The sequence below is a fragment of the Coccinella septempunctata genome, chromosome 5 (assembly GCF_907165205.1).
Source record: "Coccinella septempunctata chromosome 5, icCocSept1.1, whole genome shotgun sequence".
Lineage (NCBI taxonomy): Eukaryota > Metazoa > Arthropoda > Insecta > Coleoptera > Coccinellidae > Coccinella > Coccinella septempunctata.
In genome coordinates this window covers 37,296,220-37,313,849 of record NC_058193.1, presented here as the reverse complement: position 1 = coordinate 37,313,849, position 17,630 = coordinate 37,296,220, and the positions used below count along the sequence as shown (strand labels likewise).

The 17,630-nt window shown below is 40.4% G+C and overlaps 1 protein-coding gene and 2 non-coding genes across 10 annotated transcripts in view; 2 read left to right on the top strand and 1 right to left on the bottom strand.

Moving 5' to 3' along the window:
- Positions 1–17,630, bottom strand: part of LOC123314484 (polypyrimidine tract-binding protein 1) — a 270,957-nt gene that overhangs the window by 40,005 nt on the left and 213,322 nt on the right. For 7 of the 8 annotated variants that reach the window (XM_044899796.1, XM_044899802.1, XM_044899797.1 and 4 more), the window contains one exon: positions 7,734–7,829. In XM_044899796.1, the coding sequence (XP_044755731.1) occupies positions 7,734–7,829 (96 nt within the window). Of the gene's footprint in view, positions 1–7,733; positions 7,830–7,892; positions 8,027–17,630 lie in introns of those variants that run through there. The other variant, XM_044899800.1, reaches the window with a different exon arrangement.
- On the top strand, positions 12,785–12,857 carry Trnak-cuu. Its single transcript has one exon. It is a non-coding gene; the product is annotated as a tRNA-Lys (tRNA).
- Positions 12,931–13,012, top strand: Trnal-aag. Its single transcript has one exon. It is a non-coding gene; the product is annotated as a tRNA-Leu (tRNA).

Sequence of the window (17,630 nt, the reverse complement as noted above, 5' to 3'; positions counted from 1 at the left end):
TTCATAATGAACTTTTTTCATGGGAAAGTAAAAGCCAGCAAAAATTATAAAGAACATATGATACAGATTAGAAAAGGTGAATTGAAAACAGGAGTTTTCAATTCACCTTTTTTATATGAACTAGGTATTGCTGAGTCAAAAATTAGGAGTAAACCAATGTTAAGAATGCATTAGACAGTTCAATATTCGCAAAAAAAATCCTGCAAAATTAAAAAAATTTCATACAGCCGTTTTTTTGTGTTTCACGAGACTGAATTTCTGAAAACAATCGCGATTTTATTTTTTATTCGCTATATTATCGGAAAAATTATATTTTTTCTCTACTTTTCAGCATTTGAGATTACGGAATGAAAATACATATTCTCAAAATTTCTGCAACTCTTCCTATTTCCTCCCAATCATCAAATTCAGAATATTATTTATTAAAACTTCGTTTGTGGTATACTATATGACTCATTCTTCCCAAAATAAAATTCTATCAAACTCCCTCGTTCTGTCTGGGTCATTTCAACTTTTTCGTCAGTCGTACTCACTAACGAACATTCAAAATGTTCATCCACAGACCAAGTGTTATTTTCTTCGAGCCTGCGTTTAAAACTGACAACTCTCGGATAGCTCCGAACGACGCAGGGGTTCAGTTCGCAATACGTCCATACTGACAAACCGACGACGGAAGTCATAAAATTTGGGGTTGGGATTTTCATTGACGTTGAACGAACCGTTTTTCAGTGAGTATGCGCCTGAACATGATGAAAAATTCAAGAATATTCAATTTGAAAAAAAACAAAACGTTTCTCATATTTTTCAGGCAGAAAAGTTGGTAGTTATGAAAAACAACATATTTTCAAAATATGTATCGCAAAATAATCCCTGCAACCAGGAGAGCGTGGAATGGAGGTCGAAGTTCACTTGGGGGCATCAAAATTGTCAAAGAATTTAATCAACAGTTGAATTGAGCTTTGTGCCTTTGTGATTGCTCCACTTGGTCTAAGCACTCTTATTCCATTCACTTTTATCTTTGCACAATGAACACCCTTCAATGAAATATATTATGACGTAAATCGACAGTACTATTAACAATATAAAAACAGAAACAATAAAATAAAATCACATTCCCGGCCAATGCTTCTGGGAATGCCGCAATCGGCATTCACAGAAAGCGTCTATTTCCATACCGCAAAAATTCGTTTTAGATGCGTGCGCTTTCTATTCACCCTGTATTGCTGACTAGTCACAATATTCCCGAATAAATAGAATGCGCTGGAGCTCGGGCATCGAAGAGGCGGTGGGGAAATAGGCAACGGTTCGTTTGGAAAGTACAACGACAGTATATGACGACTGATATCGATCGAAATCGTATGTTTCTATTATTTGGAATCGGTTTTCTCTATTTCAGTGATTTCCGTATTTAGATACTGTTACTTACAATGAATTCGCCCCCAATACTGAATTCGCCCTGGGCAATTGCCCTTTTTGCCCTGGGGTTAATCCGGCCCTGGTCCCTACGCGTTTAACTATGATGATAAGCCTGGAACAGAAGTACATGAAGATGGTTACAGACATCTAACAGAACGTTACACCGTCGCTCAAAAACTATGGACGTCAAACAGAGACTTTGGTATCTTCGACGCTTTACAAAATTGTTCCACGATGATGCTATACACGAAGTTATTTTGCATATCTGTGCCCAGATTTACGCAGGTTGGAACGTGGTATTTTGTTGTTGTCTCGTCGAAATCTGGGCAAGGTATCTGCAATGTTTTCAATGAGCCGTAAAATTTGTTATTAAAACCGTGTGCCATCGGTATCCATCGACATCCACATGATGCCGCTGTTTGCCGAGAGGATGTGCCGACCACTAATCTCAGGTGCCTTCAGTTGCAATTCATACTGTTTAATTGGTTCTGGTTGGGCTTACTAGAAGGTTATGGGATTTTTATGGCTGTTGGTGTGTGTGCGCCAGTGAGTACGCGCCTTAATATGTCTGCACTCGCTTGGCTTTGTTCACGACAGCTCCAAATATTGCCCTTAAGATTTCATTAGAAAGGACATGCCTCTATAAATATCTCTATCTATCAGTGCTCCGCTTGTGACATAGGGTATGGAAATGTGATTCTTCTTCGATGTTCTGAAATTGAAAGCAAGCAAAGAACGCGTCAAAAACAGACCGTATCGGAAGTTTTATGGCGGAGATTTCATGAGAAACAACGATTAATGGACATGTCCAATTCGAATGTGAAGATTCGGGAAACTCCCGGATCATCCCATCGCGAAGACCGAGTAAACATCTCCGAAACTACTACCAATTCCGTCTAATTTGTTGAGGGCTGTCACGATAAATCCCCCGCGGTTCGGGATCCGTTGACGTTATTGCCACGTCATAAACGAGATGATCGGTCCCGAACACGCCTCGAGATCTCCCGAGGACCTATCCGGGATTTCTGGCAGGTGATATGGCCTGGTCGTTTGAATGGCGGGCAATCAACGTTGGAACCGTCGCCGCCGACGCGTCTCGGCGCGTTAAACCTAATAAATTCGGCCCATTGCCGTATCCAAATTGATTTAAGTCCGGAACGGGAAGAACCGCTCGCTATATACCCTACAACCACCCCCGCGACAAAATAAGCCCCCCTCGGTAACGGTAAATTGATCCCCGTTTTCGCACAGTCGTCATCTATCGGCATTACGGGGAATTACCGTGCGCGGCGCGCGGTTGATTAAATAACCTAATTTGCAAACACAAGGAAAGACCAATTTAATATCGATAATGAGATTTGGAGTAAGTTACGGGGGCCCGTTATCCCCGCCGCCGCCTATTTCGCTTTATCGGGTAATTCCGATGATCTGTCCCGTTTCGGGGATTTTCGCCGCTCTCTTTCGTTCGAATCGGGGATGCTGCCGGGTGAAATTGAATTTTCGTCCTTGTAGTTCGACGGTTTTCGAGTGTCGTTTGAAATATTGGCGAAAAATTAGCTTCGCGATCGGCAGAAGTCGAGAACATGTTGAGGCGTGTTTACAGGCTCAACTAACCGCGCAAACTGGCGGTTTGTGTTTGTGCAAACCGAAGAATGGAACGCAGAAGCGGAGTTTGCTCAAGCCAAATTCATTGGCAAGTGTAAATGCACGTTAACACGTCAAAGTCATTTGCGCCAACTGGCTGTTTGTGCTAGCCGCATCAAACGCGTGAAGGCAGAACCGAAATAAGTCGAACATCAGGTTTTTACCGTCGGGTTTTGAGTAATTTTTCATCCGGAAAAAACCCGACGGTAAAAACCCGTGTCTTAGGTTGGTGCGTTGGAATGACCGTCTGAACGACTACAATTGTTGCAGAGTTCAGTTTGAGCCAACGGCTTGAGCGTGTAATCAGTTTTTTATGTACAGAGCAGCGATAACAGGTCTCGTTTAAGGTATGGTTTCGGTAGTGCGTCTGATGCATGCAGTGGTTGAAAGATGTGACTGCTGATCCTGTCGCACCGACTGCACATACGCAACTACCAAGCGGAGGTCACATTCTGTAGCGTATGAACAGTCACATTCTGCAGCCACTGCATGCATCCGATGCAATACCGAAACCAAACCTTTAGTAGGAGACGCGATTTTATCTCTCAGATTCGTAGATTTATCTCCCTGAAGATTATTATTCCTTGAAACTGAAGATTAATACTCGAAATATCGAACGATGTTTCAAATGGAATCAGACGGATTTATCAGCGCTCGTCAATTCTGCTGCAAAAAGGAACAAAAATAGTATTTCGAAAGTAACAGGAATTTTCATCATTAGAACAGTTCATTAGCCAAAAAACATGGAAGCTATCGTAACTCACGAACACAAAAATAACGCGAATCAGAAATTCAGGCATCTATCAATGTTGGATCAGTTACTTTTGTTCCGTATACCCCATACCTACCCATCGGTCCGATGCCGAAGGGTTAATATAAAATAATGATTCGTGAACGAAACAAAAAATAGAAACATGCACCCGTATCTCCGTCAGAATTTGTATTTTATCCGAAAAATACAATGGAAAGAACGCAACCAGGAATTTTCGACCACGATCTGAATAGGCCCGAACAAACGCCATCGGCGCGGGACCATTGTGAACCCATTTTTCCGTTCTCCGATCGTTCCCAATTAATTTTAATCACATCGGCCGCAAGGTGAGCCGTCAGGGCTAGGTTTATCCGAAAACACGAACAAAGGGCGCGTATTTACAAGCGCCATAAGCCCCGGCAGGAAATGGGCGTTTATAAAAAGAGCGGATGGATCCACCTTGGACCTGAATCTGCCCATTCGCCAGTTTCGTATTATACAGGTTAAGTCTCACACTCGTACAAATATTTTAATAGTAGGTTCTCGAGGTCAAAAGAAACACTTTTTTCCTATAGCATTTTTTCCGATTCGGCCCTGATAAAAAGATATAGCTATTTTGAGTTTTCATAATAAGCTGTGCCACCCCTGGAAAAACAAGATTAGGTACCTTCAGAACAACTAGCTACACATCTGTGGATCTTTCAGACAGAATTGTATTCAGAAAAAGTACGAATTTCACAGATACTTTTCAATTTTTGAACATCAAATTACTCGAAAATGGCTCTTTATACGAGAGAATATGAAGAATACTTTTATTTTACAAAACGTTCAAATATTCGTTAGATAGCATTCAACTTAATTTCAAGAGTTGGATTCTTTGAATTTTTGGTGTTTTATGGTACGTAATGGTCATAACGAGAAATCTGGAAGACGTGGATGATAGAGATAGAACTAAAAATAAAATTTTCTATGTACAGCCTGTATCTTTTAAACCTAGCCGATTCGGAAAAAATGGCAAAGGAGAAAAGTGTTTCTTTTGACCTCAAGAATCTAGTGTTAAAATAATTGTACGAGTCAAAGACTTACCCTGTTTAGGTTATAGGATATAAAACCCATCTTTTCTGAAATTTTCAGACGTCGAATAGGCATCTTCCCGGGAACAAGGAAAAATAATAGACCAGGTCGTATTCAGGTGACAGGGCTCATTACCGAAACCGATCTCCTGCCCTATCCAATTTCTGAAGTCCGTAAAACTGTTAATCCCAATTCCCATCCGGCTCGCCTCGACGCCTCGCCATAACTTTGCGCGTTTAGCGTCGAGGACACGCGATGTGATGAACGCAGAAACCCCCCGCCCCCACCGGGCAGGTTTTCCCCGCAACAATATTGCACATTTTTCGTGGTAGGTACCTACCGGGAAAATTAATAAAAGGGGTCTTTATAAACGACGCGGAAAGAGGGATGTCGACATTTGTTCCCGAAGTGATTACCTCTCATACTTTTCCTTCGAAAAAATATTACGAAATCCTTTTCAGAGGACGTGTGACGTTTTCTGGTGTACACGCTACAGATCGCAATATTGGCATAACTTGTGGATACACAAAATAAGTGGGGAGCCGAAGAGGGAAATTCGGGATTTACTTGAGCATGTCAGATTAATATAAGGCGACATACCTTGGACCCTGTACCTCTACCAAAAATTAGACCTTTATATAGGGGGAATTGTCTAGGACAGCCTGTCAGAATAGTAAAACAAAAAACGATCATTGTACATACTCTAGCGTGTCAGATTAGGATATATGTGGTTAATTACATGTTGATAAGTATATGTTCTCTTAATCTGACAATTTAAGCGTGTCGAAAATGTGTGGGAGGGAGCCAAAGTTGCAAAAAAATACGTCACTTGTACATTCTCGAGCGTGGTGGCGTTTTTTCTTATTTTGAAGCTAATGATTCAAGAATAACGAAAAAAATATAATCTGACAGTTTCAGCAAGCCGAAATAATAAAAATTGGCCATAAAGGTCACAAAAATCAGTTTTTTTGAATTATCTCCTTCCCTGGGCTTCAAATCTTTTCGCATTCATTATAAAAGTTGTAGAGTATAACATTTTCTACAAATTTTGTCTTGAGCAATTTTCTCTACGTTCGAACGTTCCTGAGATATATGGCGATCAATGCGAGGTGTTAAGCGATACATGCTGAAGCGAAAATTCAACCGTTAGAAAATAGTACATTCTAAGGTTCAGTCACAGACAACACCAAAATTTTCGTGACTAATTTCGAAATTGTCATCATAAAAATACCTTGTCATTTTGACAATTGTAGATTAGACTGGGATTCTACATTGACCTTGCCCTTTCGCTGTGTGGTTAAGCTTCTCGCTCTTATCGCCCTCTAACTCGAGAACGGTTAAGAATATGTAAAATTGCTTCAGACCAAAGTTGTGTAGAATTTTATCATCTACAACTTTCATAATGAATACAAAAACGATTAGAGGTACAGGGAGAGAAATATTTGGAAAAAAGGGATTTTTATCATCTTCAAGTGTCAGATTAAGAAAACCCCCCCTGATTAGTGTCAGATTATTGGGTCAACACGTCTACAACACCCAGATTAACCATCTGTATGAAAATCTGACACGCTGGAGTATGTACAAGTAACGATTTTTTTTTACATTTCCAAAGGACCGCTGTAACCTTGCGTCACGTCCAAATTGTCAGTCCCTTGAAAAGTAGCTTCCTTAGGGTCCAATTAACATATCCTCCAAAAATCTGACTCTTTACCATTTTCAACTCTTCCGTACGGCCAGTCCCACCGCGCAAACTGTCAGATAAGCATGAATTCATTATCAGTGTCACGTAGGGCATATACAGTATCTCAATCCGATACGCTCGAGTATGTACACCTGACGATTTTTTTTTACATCTTTGAGAACCTGTAGAAGCTTTCCCCACCGCTGAAAGTGCATACATCATAGAACCTTTTTTTTTATAATCTTCAAAATCCACTAGGTCTCCACGACGCTTGTCGGTTCCCCAACTAATAGAGACAACATACAGTTCGTAATATTGGGTCCATTTTCGTAAATGTTTTGCTAGTCAGCTACGCGAATTTTTCGAAAAGATCCACGTATCGTGCATATGTGGCACGATCAGTTCGGTGAGAGCAGCAATGGGGCAGGAGGAAGGATGGAAGATGCAAGAAGAAAAAGCAACAATATCTGATTTCTGAGGGCCTAAAGAGCGGATATCGAATCGCGGAGTTGAGAGCCAATTTTCGAATTTCAATTCGGAAAGATTACGTTACCCCAGCTCCTTGGATCGAAAAGGGCAATGCACAAAAGGGAATTCGTTATATGTTGGAAGACGATACGAACGAAATAGTTGCGTAGGAATCTAGAGAGGGTGTCCACTGAAAAGCAACCACTCTTCATAATTCTCATACATACCATAATGATCAATAAATTAAAGAACTCCAAAAAAAAATATGAAAACCGTTATCGAAGGGAAAATCTATAAATATGTTACATCGTAATGCAAATTCTATCAAAATAGCATGATGATCCTGTAAACGTTATCGTGGATTTTGAATAATTCTTTCAATTGAAGAAAATAATACAAGAGGAAACTTCTAAACCTTCTACCTCATAAAAAACATACTTCACGTTCAGAAAAAAATGTGTCATTTGATACCACGATATCTAACAAAAAAACAGGGATTTTAATATATTTCACTACTGTCCACAAGTCCCTGAATGTTGTCATATTAAAAAAAAAAACAGAACCGACGCCTTTCGACTGTCCAAATTTCACACAATTCTGTAATAATTAGGAAAATTATCATTGTGATAAAAAAGATACCGCAACTGAAATCCGATAATCGCAACTTCGAGCAAATCAACATAATCAAAGCTAACTCACCTTCTTTGCATTCTCTTGGTTGTTGTTATCGGCGTGGGGTGCAGAAGGAGCCATTACTGACACGGTGGTTTGTGACAAAAGTTCGTCACTTCCCCTCTGAAACAAAAAATAGGATTACTTCAGTACGGTCGAAAACATCCACGGAATCGTGTTATGTACTTTAACTGCGCCAATTTGCACCATCCTGTCTAGATGCATTAAGAACTCGTGGAAGAATGGTGACGCTGCCGAATTTTTCGGAAAACCAAGCATGGATGACAGATACGCGTAGTTTTTCGAAATGTTACCATGGTTACTGTGCAAATGGCCGCATAGATTCTATGACCACAGATTGAAGTTGATCGATTCTCTTCAGTTCATAATAGGGGATGGCATAGAGTAATTGAAGTTAATCAATGCTCCCTACGCACAGAGTCAGTTAGGAACATATGTCTATGGGTGGAAAGGAGAGGTTTGACACAAGTTTAATGTAAATTGAATTTTTTCACTAATACATGATTTTCAGCGTCATTATTGCACGTATTACTGTGAAAACTTCTGTAATATATGGAGAATTGAATTGCCGATGTCACTGCTTCGAGGATTTCAGCGAAGTATGATGGAAAATCGTCGAAAAACCATTATGGAAGTTCAACATATTTCTTCCAATTGAAAAATAAAATAAATTGGATGTAACGAAGAGTAGTAGGCGTCCAGAACTCATTCAATTTGAGAAAATCTTCGTCTTCTCATGGAAAATCACTGAAGTAGGTATCTAAATCATGAATTATTCATTGCAGTTCTCGAATGAAAATTCAGATTACTTCCTTGTGAATTGATCAAATGACACACTAGGTTCAGTGTACCGAACTCGCGATTCGTTATTTGATCTCATTGGTGGCGTGGGTATAGAATCAGGGCTGTGTTCGAATTTTAACGGAATCGCATTTGACTCCGGGGGATGATAGCTCTGCCATCTTAGACGTTTTATTCAGGCGATTTTTGGTGAAATTCTGAATGGTGAATTGCCGAGGCCTATGTTCTGTCGAAAAAGACCTTCGAAAACACCTTTGTATAAATCCTGTTTTCCTGTATTTATCCAACAGCGAGAGAGATGAGAGGGCTGGCGTTAGGGACGGATGTGCGGCTTTAGCGGATTGAATTTTGAATGTTTCGTATTTTTCCCGTGAAAACCGGACGTAAAGCCTCCGGGTAATCGGTCCGGGGACTCCGGTCCCGCATAATTCCCGGTCCCTCGTGTTTCAGCCACGGGAAATACAAAACGACAAACCGATTCGGCGGGAATCGCTTCGGAACCGTCTCCTCGGGGGGTTTCTGATCCAAGATACGTCTTCGGCAACGGAAATGCAGCTGTGCGGACCGAGAGGGATGTTTTCCGTTTTCCGAGGGACATCAGATGGTCCGCTAGATGGAAAATGCGGATAGTTCGTGCACTTTTCAGGGGATTATCTGATGTAACATCCTTTAACTATAAAGGAGATCAAAGGGGCCGTGGTAGTTGAAACGTCAGCGGTGCCGTCTTCGAACTGGAAGAAACGTCACTAGCTGTCATTCACGTTGAGGATATTTCGATATTTCTTCATGGCAAAATACACGCTTAGGGTTTTGGTGCAAGAGGAAACGCAGTAAAAATGATTGGCATATCAATCTAAGTATACTCCATTCACATTTATTTTAGCAGTCGGTTTGTTATTGCTCGATTCGAAATTTCATATTTTAAAGCTGGCGACGCCGTCCATTTTCATACCGACGCCGTCGCTGGGGGGCCAGTAAAGCGCGTGCAGACTGGGGTGTTGGAGTTTATTTTTAGCGGGGGATAAATTCGCGTAATGGACGTAGCCCGGCTTTCATACAGGAAAAACGATGTTTTTAGACGCCACGTCAAAATTTATGAGTGAGCTATGCACCGCATCGGATGATGGCGTTATTGACGTTTATGCAGATTTTTATTGACGGACTTTATTGGGTTTCCCCATAAAAATATCCTATACACCCATGAGAGCCATCCAGATTATGGTATCAAAAGGATTTTTTATCAGGAGGAATTATTATTTGAAATATTGAGGGACTAGAGAATACACTGATTTTGTTTGTAAATATTGAGTTTGATGCTATTTCTCCGTCAAAGTAGTGGCAAAAAATTCATTCAAGATTTCAGTAATAGAATTATGACACAACCTATCATTCAGAAGAGATGTTTTAGTGAAACCATAAGGGTTGGGTAATTGATAATAATGAAGCATATACTCATGAATTTCAATTATTCCCCAATGGAATAGTTCAGAACAGTTCTTCTGAGAAATTCTTGAATAAATCACTCAATGATCTACACTCGACTCTGAGCACAGGAAATCTAACCGCAGAGGAGCCTTTTAGCACTAACAAATTGAAAAATCCCATACATATTAATGTATGAAAATTCACCCTCCGTAGATCTCCATTCTTTCCGGCATGCTGCGAAGTGTTAAAACTTCCATATGCTCACGTTTACTCTAACTTTTTAGCGATGTAATGGAAACTTTGGTACTTAAGTTTTAAATAATATTCAGTGTGAATATGGATTCAGATTAGGAAGAATGACAAAGTTTCGAAACTTTGAAAGGAGCGTTTATATTGTCTGCGCTCTCGGTTCTTCTTCTTCTTCAAGAGGCAGGAAAAACGGGGCTTTTAAACTTACGTTTCAATTTATACGAGATTCAATGGGAACAGTCATAATGGAAACGTTTCCTCTTTTAATGTTATATGTGGATAACCCATATTTTTCGAATTTGATCGATAACGATATTTTAAAAGTAAAATTTCGAAGCTTATGAACAAGATGCTTAGTTTGTGACATTGTGACAGCCGAACGAGTTTCGAAATTTGAGCTGTTGTTGACTAAATCATTATAAAAAGTATAAAAAACCTGGAGAATGTGCAGGAAGAATATGAATTCTAGCATTTTGAGTTCAATGGAGCAGCTCCATCAAGAGATATACAGATTGCTGCGCCACCTATGGCCAGGTAGGAGCATATGTAACCTAGGTCGCACGTGTCGTCTGCAGATCCCTTTCAGAAGGGCTTGAGCACAACGAAATTGGGAGTATCAAAACATATATTCACGACTGAAACTTCATGCTACCTTAAAGCATTCCACCATTCCTTAAACTTAGAATGTTCCGTGTACGCTTTCCTGACGTGAATCAACATTCCGAAAGTGATTTCGTGGAGTTAGAACTTCGGTCATCATCCCACAACTCTCGTACAATTCATAAAGCGAATGGAACCCTGCACCAGTCGTCTTAGGACTGACACAAAACGGGGAAGATTTGATTTTCCCAACTTAATTTTCATCAGTTCACCCCCGACTCCAACAGACGCATATACAACATCGGGGAATTCGTAAATTGTACATCTTATATTATATATTAGGGTCCACGGAAAATACGCGTGACATAGGATTACAAGACGCTCAGCGTACCAATGTTTCCGACGCGCCCGTAAAATATGATGGGTTGTATCCGGGAATTGAAAAGAATGAGGGAGAAGATGTTGACAAAAGGAATTGTGGATCAGTTCGGTTTAATCCGCGTCCAAAAACGACGTTGATTTAATGCCCGCGTCTACGTTCGAACGTTTCGTATGATATTAAGGCGAATTTCCTGGAATCGAGTCAGAAAAACGGGATATGTGGAGATTGGAAGACGCTGAAAATTGCGCGTTGATAGGGATCTACACGCAACACATGCGGCCTGAGTAGCACATCGTCCTAGGTGGCGATAGGTGGCGCACTCCTCTGTATATATCTTGATGCAATCTCGCCATTTGTAATTGTATGCTCTGGAATGATCTAGATGACTCTGCCAGAGTCTTTTCCCTCGGTTTCTTCTTTGATTGGAAATCTTTCTTGTATTCTATACTACACTATATTATCCTGATTCTCCCTCAGAAGCTCCGTGAGCTTGTGCGAGTTCGGAGAACCAGTTGTGTTCTGTGTAGGCTTTGTTACTGTGTCCTTACGCCACCTTAGGCACAACACTGTTAATTTTAACCCAACGGCCAATGGTGGCCCGAACACGTATCGACTAGATAAATTTATTCCCTAACCCGGGATCGAACTCGGTACCTTGCGGTTGCTGAGCCGACGCTCTAACCACCAAGCTACGGACGCTTGTAGGTGCAAAGTTTTCAGGCCAATAAAGGACCTTTACTTTACTGTATTGGCCTACACAATGACTGGAAACTTAGACTAAGAAGACCTAAGTATTCTTGCCTATTTCAGTGCGTCATCTTTGTTTTCCTACCCATGTTCATAAACTTTGTTGATTACGAGACTCAGTATAGATTGAAAAGTCATAATTTCCACAGTCTTGGTAACGCTTTGAAGCAAACCAGAGCTTTAGTTACAAAGTCTTATTCGATTCAGGACTTCCTTGCTGCAGGTGCTGAATTTTCAGGCCGATTTCACCAGCATCGGGACCGACACCCGGTAATAGTCTGAGGGGATTTATCCAAAGCTGCAGAAAATGGGGATTCGGCGAGAAAATAGAAAATCGGATTGCAACAACAACTGATTCGGGTCAGGGGAACGCAGCCAACTATGAGGGAATAAAGGGGGGTCCGGGGAATAAGAGATCTCGCAGGCATGAGGGAATAATTGGCAGCCCGTGCCAGCAGAAATGGCGTGCTCGGATAGTTTTCAGTTTCCACCTGCCGGATTTCCCCTGTCTTAACCCGTGAATGTGCCGTTTGCAGGCTCGCGGACCTGTAAGATCACGCTTGCGGGAGCATGGAAGAATGCGATAAGAGCGCTGTTATGTGACGTAGAAAACTACATGTTGTTTCAGCATGTGCATCGCATGATTTATACTCCAACACCTTCTTTTCCACTCATGCATTCAATTTAAACAAACTGCCATATCGAGAAGATAACACTATGAGCCTCCACATTCAAAGGACGCCTACCAGTTAATCCTGGTTACCTCCTCCACAATATACCAAACATAAGCTCTTGAAACCCTTGAACTATTTGTGGATATGAGCAGCTTGTGATACTTCAACGACGATCGTAAGCCCGGCTAGCTCAGTCGGTAGAGCATGAGACTCTTAATCTCAGGGTCGTGGGTTCGAGCCCCACGTTGGGCGCGTAAACTTTTGATCTATTTCTGGAGCTTCCCGAATTACACGTCATGGATAGTGGAAATTAGTTTGAGCAGGAGGTAGCGTGGCCGAGCGGTCTAAGGCGCTGGTTTAAGGCACCAGTCTCTTCGGAGGCGTGGGTTCGAATCCCACCGCTGCCAATATTTTGCGAAGCTCAATTTTCATCACGAGTTAACTCAGAAAAATTTAATGAATAAAGTTTAGACAAGGAGGAAACTTTGTAGAAATCGTAGATGATTACACTGGTGGGAATTCCAAAACATACTTTTTTTATATAATTTATATTCTTCCAAATGTACTTTTTGAGCTGGAGTGGCAAATAAAAACATTCTTTCGTTATATTGGTTCACAACGAGAATTCTTGCGAAAGCGATCTGCCCGGTGAAAGCTGAAGACAAAGGGAAAAACTGTATAATATAAAGCCGCCATTAAACACGCTTCGAAATGCCTCAAGAATAATGGGAAAACCAATTGAAAAGCGCTCATTAAATCAGCGCTTTTCACCAATATTAATAATACATATCCAGTTTCTGAACAGGATCGTTATGGACGGTGAGAAACGCGTAAAGACGCAAGAAATTAATATTCGAAATGATGGCGGAGTAGAGCATATTGTCTGAATAGCATCCGGAAGGAACTACATTAACCTTTTATGGACTGCACGCCATTCTGAGCACCGGAATATCGATAAAACACCCCTCGGGGAAAAATGAACATGAATTAGGCGGAAAATTTCGAATCAAGCGGAAATTTGGCGAAAACGAATCGGAGTAGGCATACATAGAAAGTGTAGTATGGAAATATTGCTCTATGAGTTTTGGTACTACACACCCCTGTCCAGGATCGGTTCTATAACCTTAATTTTGTCAAACTGACTTTGATTTGTTTCTTGTGGCTTATTTCATATCGAATGAATTTGAGAAATAGGAAAATTTCACAATATAGATAAATTCGAACACTTTGCGTTTTCACCAGGCTAAGGTTCGGGTTTTTCGAGCTAAAACAAATGTAAATGAACGGAAATAGGGGAGTGGAGGTAAAGTGATGAGGCAAAAGGGCATCTGCTCCATAGGAATAGTTGGCTCTGCGCTCGACGGCGATATTCGAGTGCGAAAATTTGAATACATCGCAGTTTCGAAGACAATTTCGTTTTCCGTCGGATGGAACTGCTCGGAACGGGGGATGGATATCCAAAAGGGAACGTTGGGGTGAATGCAGTGAATATGTGAGTGTTCATTGACATGAATACGCGGCAGAAAACGGCCATGTTGCAGGAGCGCCACTCGAAAATGCGAACCTTGCTTTCCACTAAACCATGAAATCGCTTCATGGAGATTTGGCCTTGTTGACCAGGAAAAATTGTGGAATTTTTCGTTCGTTCATTTTCTCATGTCACTTGAAGAGATCGGAACCGAATAGATTCCTTCGATACTCGGTATTCGTATGTTTTGATACTAGATTGATATCTAGTTAGCTTAGACCAGTTCCATGCACAAAAAAAAAATATTGCGTTACCATATCAGCGAACAATAATCCATTAGAAGTGTCAGTGTGAAGTCAAAAAAGTAAATCAGAGTTTAAATTAAAAGGCCGAAATTGTGAAAATCGAAAAATTGGAGTATCGAGCCATCATCAAGTACCTGTATTTAAAAGGGTTAAGAGGTAAGCAGATTTGCAAAGATATGCTTAATACCATTGGTGATCAATGTCCTTCGTATGCGACCGTGAAAAATTGGACTGCAAGCTTCAAAAGAGATGAATTTTCCATTGAAGATGATGACCGATCGAGAAGGCCAGTTTCTGTATCAGTCCCCGAAAATATCGATGCAGTTCATGACAGGATTGTATCAGACCGTCGAATTGGGCTTAAACGGATATCTGAAGCACTGAATATTTCATACGAACGCGTTCATCATATGGTTTACGTCAATTTGGACATGAGAAAAATTGCTGCAAAATGGATCCCCAAATGTTTGAATGTTGACCAAAAGCGTGCAAGGGTAGAAGTATCGCGTTCGATCTGTGCTCAATTTGAAAATGATGTAGACTTCTTGAACCGAATAGTTACTATGGATAAGACTTGGGTACATTTCTACGATTCAGAAACAAAGCGACAATCGATGGAATGGCGGCACTCTGGTTCTCCAAGACCTAAGGAGTTTCATGTCCAAAAATCTGCTGGAAAAGTTCTTGCTTCAGTTTTTTTGGGATTGCCATGAAGTAATCATGATTGATTCTTTGGATAAGGGTAGAACAATAACCGTAGATTACTATTCGACATTACTGACCACTCTACGGGAAAAAATTAAAGAGAAAAGAAGCGGAAAGCTATCCAAAGGTGTTTTGTTTTCGCAGGACAACGCCCCTGCACACAAATCTCATGTTAACAAGCAAAAAATTTCTGATTTAGGGTTTGAATTACATCAACCTTATTTCCCAGATTTGACTCCATCCGACTATCATCACTTTCCTCAACTGAAAAAAAGCTTAAAAGGTCGTAAATTTCCTTCCAACGAGGAGGTAATAAAAGCTGTGGAGGCCTGGTTTGCAGAGCAAGAAGAAACATTTTTTTTAAAGGTCTAGAGACGTTGCAGGTTCGCTGTAATCAATGTATCCAATTAAGAGGAAAATATGTTGAGTAATAAAATATTTTGACATTGAAATTTTGTTGGGTTCTATAGTAGGCTAAGAATTTTTCAATATATCCTCGTATGTTGACAAATTGTTGCAATAAAACATAATACTGGGTGTTATCTTTTCTATGTCTCTTAGTATAATAGAAAACGTCATGTATTTCATTATTATACATTCTCCCAGCTTCATAGCCAAGTTGTTGATGTGATAAGGTCTCAAAACAGCATCTCAGTTGTCTATTCATACTCGGACTATCCTGCTTTGAAATCGGCCATGATACCTGCGTTATGATAAAATTTCCCCTGCCTTAATCTCCTTAAACCTCTGCGGTATTCCCGCAGCTTTGGACATCCACTGAGCATTATGAAAGTTAACATAATATTACCCATCCTTCAACTGTCGTCCCCAGTGATCCTCTTTAGTAACGCATGAGTGGACACAACCTCGTCCCTAGTTCCGTAAACTAAGGAAATATAGTCCTCGACGCCAAAACGTTAAAGGGAACAACTACCCCAACCCTTTCATATATCTTCATAAGAACCCGGGGTAACTCCCTATATCGTGAACTTTGAGTTACTTTGATTTCCTAAATTGTGTTGTTGCCTTTGAGTGAATCGAGATAGGCCGTTAGTTCCCGAACTAGCTGAACAAGTTCTTGCCTGAATTGGAAATGCCACTTCGCGTAACTATCACTTGTGCGAATACCGAACATAGCAGGCTAGTTGTGGTGGAAAATGGTCGCTGATTACTGTTTCAGGGGCATCTGAATTGGAGGCAAGCATTCGAAGGACGGATTGATCTGTGAATAACTTCGTTGTTCTTCCAGCCATCGATATTCTGGGTTCATAAAGGGGACCGAATTCAACGGGATCAGAGAGCTGATGGTAAATGGGAAAATTTATTGCCTAAATTCGTGGTTGGTTAGATCTTGGTGGAACCATCTTTACATTCTTTATAATACTTTTTGATTGCTAGAAAAAAGTGATCCGTTCAAATTGCTTTACAAAACTAGAATTTCTCAAATTTTCGGTTGAAAATTCTCTTCATTCTTTTCTGAGAAGATAATCAACTGAACATTCACTGGTACTAACTGATCAAAATGAACATTTTGAACCGAATATTCTTGAAATAAATTGATGGACCAATTGTTGAGTACCGTATTCAAAAGCTCATTTTGCGGGTGGGCTTAAATCATAAAAAAACGCGTATACCGAAATGCGTCATCTGAATAACCCACTGTCCGGACAATCGACCCAGATTGTGTCGTAAATTTCGTTTATCCTGCCCTATAAAAGCCCGCCGTTTCAATCGGAAGTTATTATGGGGGCAATGAAACAAATAGGTGTCATGTTCAACAATGATCGCGAATGAATTTTCGGATCAGTTTGCAAGGGGACAATTAGATTTTTAGTGGTTCGATCGATGGTGAATTGCGTCATTGAGTTACCAGGTAGAGTAGAGGTTATTTCATACCTTCCACTGCGTACTGGGCCCATAAACCTGTTCGTAGTAAGGCAAATTGGGCATTTAAGCTCAACAACTATTTCGGTGGGTACAGATATTTTAACAGTGGATTCTTGAGTTCAAGAGAAACACTTTTTTCCTATACAATTCTTTCCGATTCTGTCCTGATTGGAAGATATAGCCACTTTAAGTTTTCATAATGTGCTACCCTTGGAAAAACAAAATTACCTTCAGAATAACAAGCTAAATCTATGACACTACACATCTGTGGATCTTCTGAACATAGTTGCATTCAGCCAAAGCACCCAATTTTTTCGAATCTCACAGATATTTTTTATTTTTGAACATCAAATCACTCGAAAACGGCGCATTATACGAAAAAATATGAAGAATACTTTTATTTTACGGAACGTTCAAATATTCATTATATCGTATCAAAAGTTGGGTTCTTTGAATTTTTGGTATTTTTGGGGCACGTAATGGTCTTAATGAGAAAAAAGTGTTTCTTTTGACCTCAAGAATCGACTGTTAAAAAATTCGTACGAGTCAACAATTCACCATGTATATTCCATGAATCAACTCAGTTGGAAACTGAAACGATAAGGATGTTTCTCCTTCCGTTAATTTTTCGTTAGACATCGACCAATCCTCTCGATTAGG